The sequence below is a fragment of the Felis catus genome, chromosome C1, assembly GCF_018350175.1.
Source record: "Felis catus isolate Fca126 chromosome C1, F.catus_Fca126_mat1.0, whole genome shotgun sequence".
NCBI classification, from domain to species: Eukaryota; Metazoa; Chordata; class Mammalia; order Carnivora; family Felidae; genus Felis; species Felis catus.
The window spans coordinates 8,823,364-8,842,638 of NC_058375.1; the positions used below are offsets into that span (position 1 = coordinate 8,823,364).

General features: G+C 49.1%; 1 protein-coding gene and 1 long non-coding RNA gene across 4 annotated transcripts in view; both read left to right on the forward strand.

Moving 5' to 3' along the window:
* The first annotated feature begins 10,176 nt into the window (after nt 1-10,176).
* On the forward strand, nt 10,177-16,807 carry LOC123379354. Its single transcript, XR_006583744.1, has 4 exons — nt 10,177-10,561; nt 10,848-10,974; nt 15,848-15,907; nt 16,505-16,807. It is a non-coding gene; the product is annotated as an uncharacterized LOC123379354 (long non-coding RNA).
* Nucleotides 16,808-18,175: 1,368 nt separating this feature from the next.
* The window catches only part of TNFRSF8 (TNF receptor superfamily member 8), a 79,334-nt gene continuing 78,234 nt past the window's right edge, over nt 18,176-19,275 (forward strand). The window contains exon 1 of one of the 3 annotated variants that reach the window (XM_045035112.1): nt 18,176-18,520. In XM_045035112.1, the coding sequence (XP_044891047.1) occupies nt 18,458-18,520 (63 nt within the window). In that variant the 5' untranslated portion in view covers nt 18,176-18,457. The remainder of the gene's footprint in view (nt 18,521-19,275) is intronic. The other 2 variants (XM_045035111.1, XM_023258136.2) reach the window with 2 other exon arrangements.

Here is a 19,275-nt window from a genome sequence, read left to right on the forward strand (position 1 = left end):
TGAGTCTATTTTACTTAACCTTCTGAGAATTGTATACAAACTCATGCCATAGAGAGTTGAAATACTCTTCCAAAAGAAACAATGCAAGTTGTACTATATACAATCTGAACATAAAATTTATGGCACAGAGTTAGGAACAACCACCCATGAAAGGCCCAACTGACCACCCATCAACAGGATTGAGTTTAGAAAGCCTACAGTTCTGGTAGGATTAGGCATCATCTCTAATTTAATTATCTCTGGAATTCAGGAAGCAAGAATTCAAATTACGAAGCAGGAATTATTTGCTTTTTAAAAACGTGTGAATCCCCTACTTAATACAGTAGGAAGTTTAGATTCCAAGATCTCAGCATTCTGAGAACTATATTCCCTTGTCTCAACTGTGCATGATTACCATGCCTACCAACGGGAATTAAAAAAAAATTAAAAAAAAATTTTTTTTTAACATTCATTCATTTTTGAAAGACACAGAGAGACAGAGCACAAGCAGGGGTGGGGCAGAGAGAGAGGGGGACACAGAATCTGAAGCCGGACCCAGGGTCTGAGCTGTCAGCACAGAGCCCAAGGTGGGGCTCGAACTCACAAACCGCGAGATCATGACCAGAGCTGAAGTGGAACGCTCAACAGATTGAGCCACCCTGGCGCCCCCACCCCCCAATTTTTTTTTAATGTTTATTTATTTTTGAGAGAGAGGGAGACACAGAATCCCAAGCGGGCTCCGGGCTCTGAGCCGTCAGCACAGAACCCGACATGGGGCTCAAACCTGAGAACCAACATGGGGCTCGAACCCGAAAAACGTGAGATCATGACCTGAGCTGAAGTCGGACCCTTAACCCACTGAGCCACCCAGACGCCCCTATGTGTGCGGCATTTCAACAGGCCGCCTGCTCACCATCCCCTAATGTTTCATCAACCTCTGCAGTCACTCCTTGGTACTTTCCTTGTCAGGGTCTGAAACTCTGGTGTCAAACCTTTGCTCCCCTGGAGAAGGCGGATGGTACCAAGCAGCAAATAAGCATGTTAAAGCAGGGGGGGTGGGGTGGGAGAAGAGGGCAGAAGACTGAGGTCTGGGGACTGTCCCTGCACTAACTTGCTGCCCCACTTTTCCTTAGGGACGGTGTAAATGGGTGGGGGAGGGGTTATCCCACGGTAGCGACTCATGGCCTTCCAGATCCCTCTCAGCACTCACACTCTGGGCTGCCTTCTTATGCAAATCAGTAGCTGGGGGCTGTGGGTGATGACTGTAGGGTTTTTGTCAGCCCAGAAGAGAGTCCCAGTCTCCAGCAGGGACCCCGTGAGTCTCCAGACCTAGCCGAGGCCTGAGTCGGGGCTGTGCCTCAGTTTCCCCAGATCGTCAGGCTTCGGCTCCTATTTGGAGGGAGAGAAGGCCCTGGGTGCGATGGCCGCCCCTTCCTCAGCGGTGTGGAGGGACTGGAGTTGGGAAACGCCAGGAGGCTTTTCCGAATGAACTTCCCGTGCTGATGGGCAGCTCTTGCCAGGAACAGGGTCCCTCCTGGCTAGGACTGTGGCCTGTTCCCGTACCCTCTCCCCTACCCCTGCCCCCCATCCCCCTGCTGTGAAGACAGCAGGACAACGGTGCCACGACTCTGTCCTGGGGTTTAGTTTCAGAGCAGTGTCTGCTTTCCTCAGCCTGCATGCTGTACCCCTGGAGGGGTCCCCGGGAGGCAGGGCTGATGTCTCCCGGGGCCCCTGGCCTTGTCGTTCAGTCATCCAAAAGATATGCATTAAGCCAAGCCCTGGTCACATCAGTGGACAAGGCAGACGGTCCCTGCTCCCATGAGCTCCCGTCCTGGGGGGGACAGTCAGGCTCCTGGCAGAGACAGTTTTAGATGGTGGTGTAAGGCGTTCCTTGAAAGGAACAAACAGGGTGAGGTGACGGAGACTGGCACCAGCATCTTGGGGGAAGGCCTCTTTGAGGTGGTTCCATCTAAGCCAAAAACCTGAAGGATGAGAAGGGCAGCATTTAAACAATTGATCTTTTTAGGGATGCCCGGCTGTCTCAGTCCGTGGAGCATGGAACTCTTGATCTTGAGGTCTTGAGTTGGAGCTCCTCGATGGCCATAGAGTTTACTTTACAAAATTTAGTTTGGGGGGCACCGGGGTGACTCAGTCGGTTGAACATCTCACTCTTGATTTCGGTTCAGGTCATGATCCCAGGGTCGTGGGATCGAGCCCCGCATTGGGCTCTGTGCTAAGCATGGAGCCTGCTTGGGATTCCCGCCCCCCATTTTCTCTCCCATCTTCTCCCCCCCAATACTCTCTATCTCTAAAATAAAAAATAAAAATTCAGGGGCGCCTGGGTGGCGCAGTCGGTTAAGCATCCGACTTCAGCCAGGTCACGATCTCGCGGTCCGTGAGTTCGAGCCCCGCGTCAGGCTCTGGGCTGATGGCTCAGAGCCTGGAGCCTGCTTCCGATTCTGTGTCTCCCTCTCTCTCTGCCCCTCCCCCGTTCATGCTCTGTCTCTCTCTGTCCCAAAAATAAATAAACGTTGAAAAAAAATTTAAAAATAAAAATTCAAAAAAATTTATTTTTATAGCTTTATTGAGGTATAATTGACACATAAACTTTATTTAAGGTACACAATTTGGTGTTTTGGCATATGTATGCATCCATACAACCACAACCAAGGTAATGAACATATTCATCACCCCACAAGTTTCTTTGGAGGGCCAGCATTTTGAAAAGTTGGGGAATAGGGTTTCAGGCAGCAGAACTGGCAAGTGCAAAGGCCCTGTGGCAGGGACAAGCTTGGTGGCCCCAGGAGCAGAAAGGAGGCCAGTAGGGAACGTGATAGGGGATGAGGTGATGGTGGTGAGGGGCAGGAGCCCCACATGGGGGTCTTTTTGGTCTAGGTAAGAAGCTGAGTTCTGAATCTAAGTGCTTCCTCGACACCCTCTTGACTGGTGAGTAAGCAGCCACTTTATACTTGGCCATCAGCTCCTCTGGCCCTGTTCTCACCAAGGCTCTTCTGAGAAAGCAGCCATGTGGGTCTATGACACCTGCGAATGACTTAGTAAGTGGTTTCCCCCAGAAATGATTTATGTTTTACTGGGGCCTTCAATACGTCCACCCAAAGGAGTGAGTAATGATGGAATTTCAGGCTGATGGGCAGGCCCGTGGGAGGAGGCTTGATCAATCACTCTTCTGTCTCTAAGGTCTCAGCCTTCAGAAAGTGAAGCTGGCTTCTTGAATGTTCTGGCCGTAAGTCACGATTTGAGGACAGGGTGCGTTTGACTCCCTCCAATCCTCCAGACTTGGTCCTTGGGAGCCTCCCCCAGCTGGACTGCCAGAGGCAGAAGGGGAAGGAGGGGGGTTGACAGAAGCCGATCCTCATAGAGCAAGTTCGTTGACAACAGACAGCTCTGGGAGCTTGAGAGCAGACCGTAGGACCGACGGCCAGGGAGCGAGGAGTACCCCTGGGGCTTCAGGACAACATGATTTTGGGGGGGCCAGTTCCAGCAAGGACAGCCACCACCCTAGAGAGGAGCGAGGCTTACTCTAGAGTCACAGATTTGGGTTTGAATCATGACTCTAGAAACTTAGTAACTGGCGGCTTGAGCAGATGATTTCTCTGAACATCCGATTTCTCACGGATTTTAAAAAAATCGTCCCTGGGGCGCCTGGGTGGCGCAGTCGGTTAAGCGTCCGACTTCAGCCAGGTCACGACCTCGCAGTCCGTGAGTTCGAGCCCCGCGTCGGGCTCTGGGCTGATGGCTCGGAGCCTGGAGCCTGTTTCCGATTCCGTGTCTCCCTCTCTCTCTACCCCTCCCCCGTTCATGCTCTGTCTCTCTCTGTCCCAAAAATAAAATAAACGTTGAAAAAAAAAATCTTTTTAAAAAAATCGTCCCTTACAACAAAAATCACCACTTTGCAGGGCTACAGTCCAGGTACCTTGTAAGTACCTTTGATTCATTTATTCTGCTTTTTTTTTTTTTTTTTTTTTTACCATACACCCATTTTGTGCCATGCATGGAACATGGTGGGCAAAATCCCTGCCCCCCGGGGGTTACTTTTCCTCCTCGGAAGCCAGCAGACCCTGGCCTTGATTTTTCCACCTGTAGGGTGGGGGCAGTGCTCCCTGGAGAGAAGTGTGGCTCATCCAGGGAGGAAGGTCCCTGTAAGGAGTGGTGCCCTCTTTCCCGAGGAGCCACCTGGGGAACTCTTGTCCAGGCACACAGGATTGGGGACGCGCTCAAGGGCACACCCCCTCCTCACCTGTGCCTCTGACGGAGCTGCTGCTTGTTTCTTTCTTGCACCCGAAGCCTCTAATTCCATGATTAATATTGGGCTAGGCTTGGTTTCCTGAGAGCTGAAATGACTCACCCCCATTCACAACGGCCCTGCTGAGCATGAAGGTCTGGGGGAGACGGGGACTCCGTGATGGGGAGCTGAGGCCCCTGGGGTCATCCCTGCCACCTTCTCGGCCTTGGCCAAGTCTCTTTCCCTCTCTGGTCTTACCTTCCTCCTCTGCCGCTCTGGAAGGTGGAAGGAAATATTGGAAACCGGGAAGAACAGTGGAAGCCCCTGCCAGGCTCCTGGTCCCAGGAGCTCAAGAGGGTTACAATCGTCTCCTGGGGTCTGGTCAGGGCCTCCTCACGGTTCTAGTCACAGGAACCTTTTTAGTCCTCGCTGCAACCCTTTGCAGTGGATACGCTGTTCACATTATGCATGAAGCAATCGAGACTCAGAGAGGGTGAGTAACTTGCTGAAATTCACACAGCTAGTAAGTGGCAGAGACAGGGCTGGACCAGTGCCTGGTCCTAGTGTCTCCGCCAGCCTAGAAGAGCAGGGCTGGAAGTATCCTGCAGGAGCCCCGCAGGCCCGGATGAGACCCAGGCCTCCTCTCCTTCATTCTCCCTGGAGCCTCAGACCAAGAGGACTTAAAGCAGACTGTCAGATACCAGCCCCCCGTTAAAATTTTTTTTTCCTTTTTCTTTTTTTTTTTTAATGTTTATTTGTTTTTGAGAGAGGCCCCCCATTAAAAATTTCTTTTTCTTTTTTTTTTTTTAATGTTTATTTGTTTTTGAGAGAGAGAGAGATAGAGAGCGAGCAAGGGAGGGACAAAGTGAGAGGTAGACAGAATCCCAAGCAGGCTCTGTGCCGTCAGTACAGAGCCTGATGTGGGGCCTGAACCCATGAAACATGAGATCATGACCTGAGTTGAAATGAAGAGTTGGATGCTTAACCAACTGAGCCACCCAGGTGCCCCTAAAAAAAATTTTTTTTTAATGTTTATTTAGTTTTGAGAGAGAGAGAAAGAGAGACAGAGCATGAGCAGGGGAGGAGCAGAGAGAGAGACACACACACACAGAATCGGAAGCAGGCTCCAGGCTCTGAGCTGTCCGCACAGAGCCTCACGTGGGGCTCGAACCCACGAGCTGTGAGATCATGACCTGAGCCAATGTCGATGCTTAACCGACTGAGACACTGCGCCCCCAGTCCCCCATTTTGCAGATGAAGGCACTGAGGCCTGGAGATGGGTAGTTGTACAGCTAGATGCAGACCTGGGCTCGAACCTGGGCTCCTTACCCTCCTTCCAGTCTTCCCACCCCTACAGCTGCCACCTATTAGGCGGGAGCCTAGACGGAGCCCATAGCTGGGCACGGAGGCCCGAGGAAGTGCCCCACAGCAGCTGTGTGACTAGCAGGCTGGCCTGTGCTGAGGCACAGGGGGTGGTCGCCCATGTAGCATCACCTGAGAGGCCAGGGAGGACCTCTGACCCCAAGGCTCTCGCCTGCGGGCACCCAGAACCCCGTCTGAGTCATTCCTAGCTGGAATGGTGAATGCCATGGGAAACTCATGCCTGGGGAAGGGGAACCCCGGACTGTGAGCATTTCGTCTCTGGTCCCAAATGGAGAGGTCTGGGGCCGCAGCAGGGGCCTGGATACCCAGTGGGGCTGGGGCAGAAGGCAGCGAACTCTTTACATGTCAGAGCTTTCTGCGTCCACTCTTTTATTCAGGGTTCATTGCAGCCCTCAGAAGGCTGCCTGGCAGCTTTATTTATTTATTTATTTTTGAGAGAGAGAGGCAGAGCACAAGCAAGGGAGGGGCAGAGAGAGAGAGGGAGACACAGAACTTGAAGCAGGCTCCAGGCTCTGAGCTGTCAGCACAGAACCCCAACGTGGGGCTCGAACTCACGAAGAATGAGATCATGACCTGAGCTGATTAACCGATGGAGCCACCCCTGCGTCCCTGCTTGGCGGTTTTAAAACCCACATCTGGCAGAGAAGGCCACATGCCTCCGGTGGGCCCCGTCCACCTCCTGGTATTCACGCGCCTGTGCAGTCCCCACCCACAATGGGGAGAGCCAGCCTGGGTCACCAGTGACATAGTGCGGAAATGACGAAACATGGCTTCTGAGGCCAGATCATCGTCTACGGCCATACCACCCTGAACGCGCCCGGTCTCATCTGGGGCCAGATCATCAAAGTCATTGTGGCTTCCATCTTGTTCTTTGGGGATCACTTGCTCTGGAGGAAGCCAGCTGCCATGTTGTAAGGGTACTCAAGCTGCTTCGAGACTGATGCCTCCTGCCCACAGCCATGTGAGTGGCTGATTTTGGAAGCATGTCCTCTAGTCTCAGCCAAGCCTTCAGATGCCTGCAGCCCCCCAGGGGACATTTGACTGCAACCTCCTGAGAGACCCCCCCAAGCCAGGATTACCCTGTGCAGTACCCCCTGGATTGCTGACCCACAGAAACAGTGTGATATAATGTTTATTGTCAATTTAAGCTGCCAAATTTTGAGATACACAGCAACAGATAACTAATACACTCAGAGAAAAGAAAATGTCTTGTGACATGGCTAGCCCCAGGACTCCTATAGCCGTGATCTTCCTCCTGGGAAAAGCAAGGGTGACAGGGGCCTAGAAGGAAAAAAGAAGGCGGCTGAGGCCTGAAAGTCAGACACGGTTGGAGCCAAATCCCAGCTCTACCACTCTCAAGCTGTGTGACCTCAGGCAAGTTACTTAACTACTCTGAGCCTCGGTTTGTTCATCTGTGAAGTGGGGACAGCAATACTGACTTGAAATCTCCTTGCCAGGATTAAATATGTAGCCAAGGGCCTGGGTAACCTGCTTGGGGGGGTGTACTCCTGGAGCTCATCCAGGCAGCTGAGAACCCCTAGTGTTTGTTCCTTGCCAACTTGAAGGAGTGAACTTCCTGCCCCCAGCCCTCTGTGGCCACTCCTCACCACCTTCTGAGAAGCCCGAGCTGAGTGACCAGGATCCACCTAGTGTCCTGGGCCTCGAGCCAGGGAGACCTCTGAGGCTTTGATTTGGAGGCGGCCGGACTCGCAGGGCCTGCCCGATAAGCTCCCTAATAGAGAGTCCCACTTGCATTAAGGCTCCAGAGAAAGGTACTCAGAAAAGCACCTGGGCTAATCAGGGCGGAAGGGTCCGGGCTTTCCTCTTCCGGTTTGCAGCCTCCTACCTGCCGGCTGCTGCCTGTGGCAGAAAGAATCCCTTTATCTGCCGAGGGTATTTTGGGGCCATTTGGGGCTGGGGTTCCCAGCTGTCGGGGAAGTCCCTGACTTTCCTGAGCCTTGTGTCTCACTTGTATCTCTTCGGCGACACAGGCTGCCTGTTCCCTTCCGAAGGCTTCCTGCAGTGCCCACCTTGTGTCCCCCTCGTCCGAGACGAGATGGTGCGGGCAGGCACTGCTCACCTTCCCGCCCCCTGCAGGCCTGGGGTTGGCTTCCACAGCTCACTCTGGGCATGTGTGGCAGCCTGTGGCCCCCGCGATCCCACAGCAGCGCCTGCCCGCTGCACCTTGCATGGGGCCCAGGGACTTCCCCTCCTGTTCTTCAAAGCACTTTCACACTTGCGAGGGGGTTCGTGAACCGCCTGGAACCTGCACAAGGTGCCCACTCGGCCCCGTCCAGTGCCTGCCCTTTATAGTCCCCTAGGCCGCCAGTTTCCTGGGCCGCTGCGATTTCTACAGTAGAGGCCGGACTTCCCCGGGCTCCAGCTCGTCCCCTGGCCGCAGAACGTGCCCTTCTCCCTGCTGGCCAGCTGTGGGCTCCCAGCCCTGTGCCGGGCACCATCTCGGGCTCCCGAGGCATCCCGGTTCTCCAGGAGCCCACAGTTTCCTGGGGCAGATGGATCCACGAACCAGTCATTACAGTCATGACGCAGTAAGACCAGTTCTAGAATTGACGTACAAAAAAACGACAGAAACCGCCTTTCTGACTGGGAAGATGGCTGGGGGGGGGGGGGGGGTGGCGGCGGGGGGAGGGACAGTGCCAGGAAAGTGACAACGAGGAGGTGGCCCTGGAGCAGGCTCTGAAGGTACACGGGAGGCTGAGGTGTGTCCCGAGGGAAGGACCAGGATGGGCAAAGCCATGAAAGAGGCGGGGGAAGCTGGAGGGGAAGACAGGACGCTAAGACTGGGCCATGGTACCAAGGGCCCTGAGTGCCCCTGGCTTGGAGGAACCGGAGCCTGGTGGATTCACTGTGCCGTGCCTCGGTTTCCCACCTGCACGATGGGTATGCCATCTTCCTCGTGGGATTTTCCAGAGGATTGGAGGAAGCAACGCCTGAAAAATCCTGGCCCTAAGTCAGCACTCAAAGGCAGCTATTGTTATTGTCATCAAGTAAATTACATGAGTTTTCATGTAATGACAGCCCCCGCCCCCACCCCCACCGCAGGTCTGCGAGGCTTCTATGCAGAGGAGATGTGGGGAGCTGTCCCTTAGGAAGCCCATGAGGGGAATACCAGGGAGGGGACGCAGGCTTCCAGAGCACCATTATTATGATCATTTTTAATGGATGTGTAGTATTCTAGTAAGCTGGTGTACCATAATCTTCTTAACCCTTAACCCCTGATGTTGTGATTCTTAGGGTATTTCCAAAATGTATAAATAACATTTTAGGAAACATTGCTGTGTTTATAGTTTCCTTTTTTCTTCTTTCCAGTTGAACTATTACCTTGGTTTTTCTTTATGGGGGTGAAATGACTGAGCCACAAGTTGTAAACATCTTTTTTTTTTTTTTTTTTTTTTTTTTTTTTTTTTTTGCGGCGGGTTGGGGGATGGTTGGGGTGGGGATGGGGGTTGAAGGGGGGCTTTTGCTAAGAATTGCTACATTGCTTTCTGACCAGGGTTGTTAACATTTACCAGCAGAGCATGAACGCATATTCCAGTTTTACCACAACTTTGGGGTTGGATTTTACCAAAGTTGCTTTTATAAAGAAAAGCAAAAAAAAAAAAAACAAAAAACAAAAAAAAACCCTGATGATTTAATGAGTCGAAGACGACATCAAAGGTTGCTTTAATTTGTATATCTTCGCTTGCTAGAAAAGTGGAATTTTTAAAGCGTGTAATTAATGTTCATTGTATTTCCCCTGTGTCCACTGTTTTGATGCTGTTGTTTGGTTATGCATATGTGTTTTATTCAGAGAAGCTCTTCTATAGTAGAAAGCCCTGACCGGAGGTGTCCTGAGTGACTCCTGCCCCTGTCTGGCTCTGTAAACATCATGGGTGGTCACTTCCACTATTACTCACTTGTTTTTTTTTAAACCCTCTTTTAAAAATTTTTTTAAAAATGTTTATTTATTTTTGACAGGGAGAGAGACAGAGTGTGAGCGGGGGAGGGGCAGAGAGAGAGGGAGACCCAGAATCCAGAGCAGGCTCCAGGCTCGGAGCGGTCAGCACAGAGCCCGATGTGGGGCTTGAACTCACGAATCCCAAGATCAAGTCGGACGCCCAGATGAAGACGGACGCTTAACCGACTGAGCCACCCAGGCATCCCATAACAGACTCTCTTTTCTTTTTTTGTTCTTATTTATCTTAAAGGAGAGAGAGAGAGCGTGTGTGCACACAACTGGGGAAAAGGCAGAGAGAGAGGGGAGAGAGAATCCCAAGCAGGCTCTGCGCCGGTGTGGGACTCAAACCCGAGACTCATGAGATCAGGAGCCGAAATCAAGTCAGACGCTTAACTGACCGAACCACCCAGACAACACTTATAATCACTCACTTAAGTATTTAAATTGTTTAATGAAGTCCCAGCTCAAACATCCCAGGGCACTGGGCCCGGGCACCCAAAGGAGAGCCCGGAAGGGGGTCTCTCCGGGGTGGGTGCCCACTGCAGAAGGTTTCTCCAAGTAGAATCCAGGAGCACGAGGACAGTAGGGTGTGGCAGGAAGGGCAGATGTGGAGTCCTGGTGGGAAACTGCTGGTGGGCCAGGAGATGAAGACGTTTCTGTAAGATGGGGGGGCCTTATACTTTGCAGGACAGAACAAGGTACAGATCCTGAGAGTCACTGGGCCATTCTGGGCTCAGCGAGAACAACTGGCCGTCTTTAATCACAGCACCTAGGACTGGCTGCCTGTTTCTTGGTTTCCAGGTCTGGGAAAAGATTACAAAGACAAGCAAATGAGTCCCTGACCAGCAGCCTCCCTGGTGGATGTGCAGTATATGTGTCTGGAATGTACAATGAAAGGAGTAGAGAAGCCGTGGGTTGGAGAAGCATGGGAAGGGAAAATAACACTCTGCAAATGAGAACTTAATTGGAACGAGGCTTGTGTAGCTTCTTTCTCTTAGGTAAGAGTTCTAGCCTCTTCCTCTAGGCAGACGACGTTCAGGGGGGCAGGGAAATATTTGTGGATTGATAACCAAACGCTCTGTTCTCTGTCCATCAGTCCCTTCAACAGTCAGTCCATCCGCCTATCCAATCATCTGCCCTCGTGTGTGCCCATCCATCCACTCACCCACCCACACACCTGTCCATCCGTCCACCCAGCCACCCAGCCATCCAGCCAACCACCTATCCACCCATTGATCAACTCACCCACCCACCCATCCATTCATCTGTGGATTCATTTTTCAGCATATATTTCTTCATGGATGTTGGCTGTCTCTGCAGTCTTCTGACTCCAGCTGTCCCTTTGAAAAGAATCCCCAGGACAAGAGAGAAGGTCTGGGTTGATCTGTGTCAGAAGCAGGAACCTACTCAGGTCTGGCCCTTTCTTGGGGTGGGAGTGGGGTGGGACCTTTGTACCTGGGACCTCCCAATCTCCTGAGTCCCCCACCTCCAGAAGCAGGGGGTGGTGGGCAGGGTGTGTGTGTGGGGGGGTGATGTGGGAAACAAAGGCGGAAGGAAATGGTAGATAAAATAAAATTTCCTTCTGACCTGCAGCCAAGGTGCTGCTCTGTCTTCCCAGCGAGGCAAACTTGGTCCACACGCCAATACCCATTGTAGTCTAGAATGTGATGGGGGAGCAGGAGAGGGCAGAGCCTTTATGGCAGGCAGTGATCATAGCAATTTTGTTTCAGGGCTACCTTGAGTTGCTTTGACGCCAGAACCTCTGAAATATCCTGTGTGTGGGACACCACCCAGGACGCAGGGGAGGATTTTCTTGATAATGGGCCCTGTCTATTTTTCTAGGATCATGGGGGCATCTTCAGTCCCAAGGACTCTCCCTTGACACGCCTTTTAACCCACTGGAAACAATTCAGATTGCAAAGATTGAAGAAAGGACTGACCTCCTCTAACACTGCCTGGCTTCAGTAGGGGTCAACCAGTTAGACCTCTCCTGCAGAAAACTGGGCAAATGGATGGAAGTACCAGGCCTTCATGGCTGTAAATCAGGACCTGGACCTAAGGGCCTCTTGCAGAATGGTTTGGCCACTAATCAGGCCAACAAACCTCCTGCTCTATTGGATGATAATAGTCTAAATAGGTCTCCTCCAAATAAATCCAGGTTGCTGGAGGAAACACAGGCCATCCTTAATGAAGACGATACTGCCCCTCTCTCCCACTGTTCCTCCTCCTAATAGATGTGGGGGCTTCTCCCTCATATATTTCCTGGGCTCATGGTTATAATCAGAGTCAACTGTCTCTGGTAAGTCTCCCTTCGACAGGGACTTTACGTAATATTCCCAAATAGCTGCTGAAACTCCCTTTGTTTTCGGGAAGTTCCCCATTCTCCTGCCCCATGTGGACTGCATATTTCCACTTTGGTGGGAAAATCATGGTGTCTGCTCCTCTGTCTGAGCTGGCAAAGTTTAGAACCAGGAACCCTCTTTCTCTGCCCTTTGGTGGCACCCTGCCTCTTCTGCACCCCTGTGGGTGCAGCCTGCATCAGTGGTTCCCACAGAGTCCTCTGTGGTGCCTCCTCAGGTACCATCAGCTCCTCGTCCCGCCCTTGTTGTCGAGGAGTGAGGAGCACCCACCCAGAACTTGCTCCGCCCCCTTCAGATTTCCCCACTAGTGTCCCAGGTAAAACACTGACAGTGGGGAGCAAATTGACTTTTAAGTGGACACAGGTGGAACATAATCAGTACTTAAGCTAATTTAAGTTTGTTGGTTTAATTAAAATAGGCATGTATTTAGAGTTATCAGCATTCAATATGAGAATGTATTCTACCTAAGTTTACTGAAGGTCAAATAAGCTAATGGTCTCTGTTGCAATTTGTTAGCAAAAAGTTGACTTAAAATGATGGTTAATTCTGTGTCAAAGTTTTCATGGGTAATTGTTAAGATAGCTTTCAAAGTCTTTGGTAACTTGAAACTTCAAAGCTTTGCATGATAAATGGGATTAAATCCATTGGACATCTAGGTCTTTTCCAAATAGGCTGGGGCACTGAAGCATTGATTTCTGAACATAGGTGTGTGTTTTTGGTTCCTTCTTATTGCAGAGAAGCTAAGGATACTTGGGTCTGATGGTAAACATTTTTTTGTTTATTTATTTATTTTGATAGATAGAAGGTGGGGAAGGGGCAGAGAAAAACAGAGAGAGGGAGAAAGAGAATCCCAAGCAAGCTCTGCACTGTCAGCACAGAGTCAGACTCAGGGCTTGATCTCTTGAACCGTGGGATCATGACCTGAGTTGAAATCAAGAGTTGGATGCCCAAAGGACTGAGCCACCCAGTTGCCCCAGTAAACCTTTGTGCTTAAATGTATTCATAAATTTGCCATCTAAAGAATTCTGGTGTAACAAACCATTCATAATGGGTTACTGCTTAGTTTTCACTGGAGACTAAAGTTTGCAAGCGTTAAAAGTGCTGCTAATTGTAATTAGATGGAAATTAAGGAAGCAACTCCAAATTAAAAAAAAAAAAGGACTTTTCTCTTTTGTCTTCCTGGAAAACTAATTTCTATGAGCTCAGTGGGTTTTTTTGTTTTGTTTTTAATGTTTATTTACTTATTTTGAGAGAGACAGAGAGAAGCAGAGGCAGAAAGACAGGAGAGAATCCCAAGCAGGGTCCACAATGTCAGTGCAGAACCCCTCTTGGGGTTCAAACTCACAAACCATGAGATCATGACCTGAGCTGAAATCAAGAGTCAGAAGCTTAACCAAGTCACCCAGGCACCCCAGAGCTAAGTTTTCCTAGTAACTGTATAATCCTACATATTTGCTTTTGGAATCTTTTATTGTCACCTTGGTTAAATAAATAATTAAGTTTTGTAATGATCTCTAATTCTCTAATCCACTTTAGGAAGTGCTTTATAGCTTTCTACGTTTTTTTTTTTTTAATTTTTAATGTTTATTTATTTTTGAGAGAGAGAGAGAGAGACCGAGTGTGAGTGGGGGAGGGGCAGAGAGAGAGAGAGAGAGAGAGAGAGAGAGAGAGACAGAATCCAAACAGGCTCCAGGATCTGAGCTGTCAGCACAGAGTCCAATGGGGGCTCAAACAGCGAGATCATGACCTGAGCTGAAGTCGGATGCTTAACCGACTGAGCCACCCAGATGCCCCGTAGCTTTCTAAGTTTTTAACAAACTTCTCAAGATTTAAATTGTAAATGAAGTCTTTTTGACCAAGTAGATGTTTTTATTTGGTATGTTAAGTTACTCCGGGAGCACTGTCAAACAAATAATAAGTCATATAATAGTAAGTTGTAGGTTATGTTTGGGTAAATACTATAACTATTCTAGAGATAATATGCAATTCATAAGGTCTTAATATGTTTTGGTAATAAGATTGTCATGTGATACTGTGATTATCGAAGTGTTTTGTGTTACAGAAATAAATGGATTTCCTTGTCAATTGCATCAGAATGAACTCTCATATCAGATTAACAATGTCCATTCCTGACATTTTGTCATTAATAGTTAATTGTTCTGATTCTCTTACAAAAAAACTAGTTTCATCTTTAAGGAGATTTATAAAAAGGACTTTTAGGGGGCATCTGTGTGGCTCAGTCGGTTAAGTGTCTGACTCTTGGTTTAGGCTCAGGTCAGGATCTCACGGTTCATGAATTCAAGCCCTGAGTTGGGCTCTGCGCTGACAGCACAGAGCCTGCTTGGGATTCTCTCTCTCTCTCTCTCTCTCTCTCTCTCTCTCTCTCTCTTTCTCTCTCTGTCCTTCCCCTGTGCTCCCTCTCTCTCTCTTTTGAATAAATCAACTTAAAAAAAATAAAAAGGACCTTTAGGACAAATACAGGTATTTGACATCTTTAAAATCATAAAACTGAAATAGGTTAAGAATTTCTAGAACTAAAAAGCTGCATTCAGGCGGTCTGGGTGCTCAGTCTGTTAAGCATCCGACTCTTGATTTTGGCTCAAATCATGATCTCGCAGTTTGCGAGTTGAAGCCCCGCGTCGGGCTCTCTGCTATCAGCACGGAGCCCACTTTGGATCCTCTGTCCCCCTCTCTCTCTGCCCTGCCCTTGTGCTTGCTCTCTCTCTCTCTCTCTCTCTCTCTCTCTGTCAAAAATACATACACATTTCGGGGTGCCTGGGTGTCTCAGTCAGTTAAGCATCCTACTTAGGCTCAGGTCATGATCTAGTGAGTTCGAGCCCCACGTCAGGCTCTCTGCTGTCAGCACCAAGCCCACTTCAGATCCTCTGTCCCCCTTCCTCCCCCACTCATGCTCTCTTTCTCTAAAAAATACACATTAAAATTTTTTTTTAAATAAATATATGTTAAAAAAAAAAAAAGCTGCTTTCAAACTAAACAAGACTTAGTAATGACGAAGGAGAGTAAGGCAAGTTGATAATCCACAAATGCCTTCCCGGCTTTGGTGGGATACATGTGACATTCCCCAGGGCATTCCTGGCTGCTCCAAAGCTACAAAAAAGGAGAAAAACAAATGGTTTACTGATAGAGATCACAGTCATGCAGGATATGAGTCTCCATCAGTTTATAAATGTCTGCAATTTTATCAATAGCCTAACCTCCAGAGACCCATAGATTCAGCCTCCTGGAGCCCTAACATCACGGTCCCCTCCATAGAGATGTGGGGAATAAAGGCAAGAAGGAAATGGCAGATAAAATTCAATTTCCTTGTAACCTGCAGTCCACTGACAAATACTTGAGGCGGGGGAGTATGACATTTCTCCAGGAACTCCCTCCTGCCTTAATGTTCATGCTTTGCTGGAGGGAAAAACAACCTTAGCCTGACAACAGCTAGACCTCCAGTATCTTTGGAGTCCTCTGTAGCATATACAAGTCCTTTTGCAATCTTATCTTTTTTTTTTTCATGTTTTAAATTATTTTTATTTTTTATTTATTTTTGAGAGACAGAGACAGAGAACCAGTGGGGGAGGGGCAGAGAGAGAGAGGGAGATACAGAATCTGAAGCAGGCTCCAGGCTCTGAGCTGTCTGCACAGAGCCCGTCGCGGGGGCTCGAACTCACGAACCGTGAGATCATGACCTGAGCCGAAGTTGGTCGCTTAACCAGCTGAGCCACCCAGGCACCCCTGGAACGTCATATTTGAGAGCGACATGCATAGACTCAGATATGAGTAGACAGTTTTAAGGAACTAGGATCGACTTTATGATGCATAAAGCCATAAAGCCCCTTGGAAATGTTGGCCTGATACCTTGCTTACAGAGTTCCCAGCAGCCTTCCCATCTGAGTAAAGACGGTCACTTCCTTGCAGGTGCAGGAACCTCAGGATATCTTGGGGACCTTGTGAAGAGGAATTCCCCCAAATCTACAGGTATCGCAGGCGAGTCTCATGGCAAGTACTTGGCTTCGTGTCTGGCCTTGGCGAGGCCACTAAACGCTCAATCTAGACACTCCTTTTGAAAAAGTTCCAGCAAAGCAAACTTTAAAAGATCTATATGCTCAATCACTATTCTTGCTTAGTTTCGGTAAATAATTAGGCCACGTCTGTTAAAATTAGACTCGTTTGCTACATGAATAGATCCTGAATTCTGATTTCCTCAGATATTTGGCTATGACTCTCCAAACCAAGGTTTCCAAACTTCTTCCAAAAAGCCCCTTCTCACTGCAGACATATCAATAGATGGAGACTATAATGCTTTATTAAGTTATTCCCTCGAGGCCAGGTTCATTCATACGTTTCTAAATAAATATACCGTCCGTATCCTTCCCGAACCCGAGCGGATAGTGCTAGAAACCCACCCCATATAATCTGGTTTATCTCACGGATTGAAAGCCTAATAAAGCAGGGGATTTAGCTCCAAAATGGAAGGGCCCCCGCCAGGTCCTATTATGTACTCCCACTGCAGTGAAAGTAGGACGTTCCTCATGGGCTCACATATCAGGAATTAAACCTGTTCCTTCCCCACAGGAATCTAGCACACCAGCTGACACGCTTTCTTATTCCTGTGAACCTGTGGGTGACCTCCAATTTCTCTTCAAGCGACGATGAAGAACTGGAGGAAAATTCTGATGAACCGTCAAAGGCCATTTTTATTGGGCTTCTTCTCATAGTGACATTAACCACATTTTGTTGTCTTTTCCCGTGTCTCTCTGCCTGGTGCCAAGATTCCTTCGCCGCCATAACTTCCAGCTGACAGATATTCCTTTCTACTGAATGAGGTTCATATACATGTTGTCCCCCTTGGATTGGCTGCCTCTGCCTTTGGTAACTCATATATAAATATATATAAAATGGTCAGGTGGGGAATTAATACATATATAATAATTATACATATTTATAGTTATATATATAATTATATATATATCATGGTCAGGTGGGGAATTAATGCATATATGTAATAATTATATATATTTATAATTATATATACATAATGGTCAGGTGGGGAATTAATACATATATATAATAATATATGTTTATAATTATATATAATGGTCAGGTGGGGAATTAGTATATATATAATAATTATATATATTTATAATTATTATATATAAATGGTCAGGTGGGGAATTAATACATATATATATTATATATATTATATATAATATATATAATTATATATAATATATATATAATTATATATAATATATAATTATATATATATATATATAATGGTCAGGTGGGGAATTAATATATATAATTATATATATAATTATATATAAAATTATATATATATAAAATATATATAATTATATATATATAATGGTCAGGTGGGGAATTAATACATAATAATTATATATATTTATAATTAGATATATAATTATATATAAATGGTCAGGTAGGGAATTAATATATATAATTATATATTATATATAATTATATATATAATGGTCAGGTGGGGAATTAATGTATATTATATATAATATATATAAATAATAATATATAATATATATACTACTATAGGTAGGGACAGCACGCCACCCCTATTCAGCAGGAAGAAGTTACAAGAGAAAAGAAAGACCTTCCACCCTCAGCGACCTTAAATTAAGGGTCAAAATGGTTCCAGGGACAATGATGTGGGGAACAAAGGCCGAAGGAAATGGCAGATAAAATTAAATTTCCTTATAACCTGCAGCCCATTGACAAATACTTGAGGCAGACAGAGTAAAACATTCCTCCTGGAACTTCCTCTGGTCTTAAGGTAAATGCTTTGCTAGAGGGAAAAACGGCCTTAGCTAGGTCTCAGGGATCCTGTGAGTCTTCTTTAAGCATAAGAAAGTCCTTTTGGAAACCTGCCCCTGCCTTTCCCGCCCCCAGCTCCCAAGTTTATGATCACTCACTCCTCGCAGTCCCGGGGCGGCTGTTTCTGCCCAGGGTCCGGTCCCCAATAAGATCACCTTTTGGCATCAAAGACGTCTCAAGAATTCTCTCTCGCCCTCCGCTAAGGACGCCACCCACCCCCCTCCAAAACCACATCCCCCTGGGGGAGCTGCCTTCCCGGCCCCTCAGCCCCGCTGGGCCAGGCAGCAAACTCCCTGGAACTGGGGGACCACGCCTTCTGTCCAATAGCGGCAGGTCTTTCAAACAGCCCGAGGCGAGCCTGGCTGGTCCTGAGTCATCTCTGCACGTGTTTGTCCGCGCTTACTTTGCTGCCGGTAGCGTTCCTGGAAACAGTTCGGGGCACACCTCGGGATGCTGGAGGAAGTTAAGAGCTAGGGCAGAACGGTCGGAGAAAGGAGTCACTTTTGAAGTGACTTTGCAGCTGTGGCTGGTGCCAGCGGGGTGCGCCGGGGGAAGTGGGCTGGCGCCCGAGGTCCACGCAGGTGCGGCTCCGGGGCCCCGGCACCGCACGTGGGCGCAGCGCGCTTCCCAGGCCGCCTGGGTGGGCACCTCCCTGGCCAGCTCAGCCTTCCGCCCGCCGGGATGCGCCCCCTCCGCGCTGTGCTGGGACTGCTGCTCCTGGGGGTGCTGGGAGCCTTCCCGCAGGTAAGCGGTCCGGTGGTCCGGAGTCCCCTCTTTGCCGCCACTGCCCAGAGCCCCTGGGAGCGTGGGCAGCGTGGGGGGCGGGGGAGGCCAGGGAGTCTCCTCCCCTCATTAGCGCCCAGCTGGGGTGAGGGGGCACAGGTGACAAGGAGGGGGGCCGCAATGTGCAAGTATTCACAGGTGGGAGGTGGGCCGGCTGATGGGGGCCCCTCCTCTCCCCGCCCGGGGCGGAATGCTGGGATTATTCATTCCGTCCACGGCAACTGAGCGGTGGGGGGCTGCCTGCAGGAGGTAGGCTGTTTGTGGGTGGGGGTCCTGGGCAGGCCAGCTGGGGCCTCCATGACCAGAAGAAGTCGGTGTTGGGGCTCTCCCTGCTACTTGCCCCTGGTCCCTAAAACGGTTGGCTTGGGGGAGTGGAGTGTGGGTGCGAGGCAGGGCTGAGGGTGCTAGACAGGCCAGACTAGTATCCCCCCCCCCCCTCCCGTCTGGATTCCTTGCCCTGGAGCACGTGGTAGGTGTCCGCCCCTGGAGAAAGGTCAGTGGTGGGGCTGACGCCTGTTGTAGGAAAACCCCGAAGCAAACGTGGGGACTACTTTAGGAAAACTGTGCACTTACCAGTGGCCAGCACTGAGCTAGGCATGGGGTGGGGAGAGAGCTCAGGTTAACCAGAGGTGGTCTACCATGCCAGCGCCCAAGCGGCGGGTCTGAAGAGGAGACACAGGCCTGTGGCTGACCATACTACCCGGGTGGAACACAGT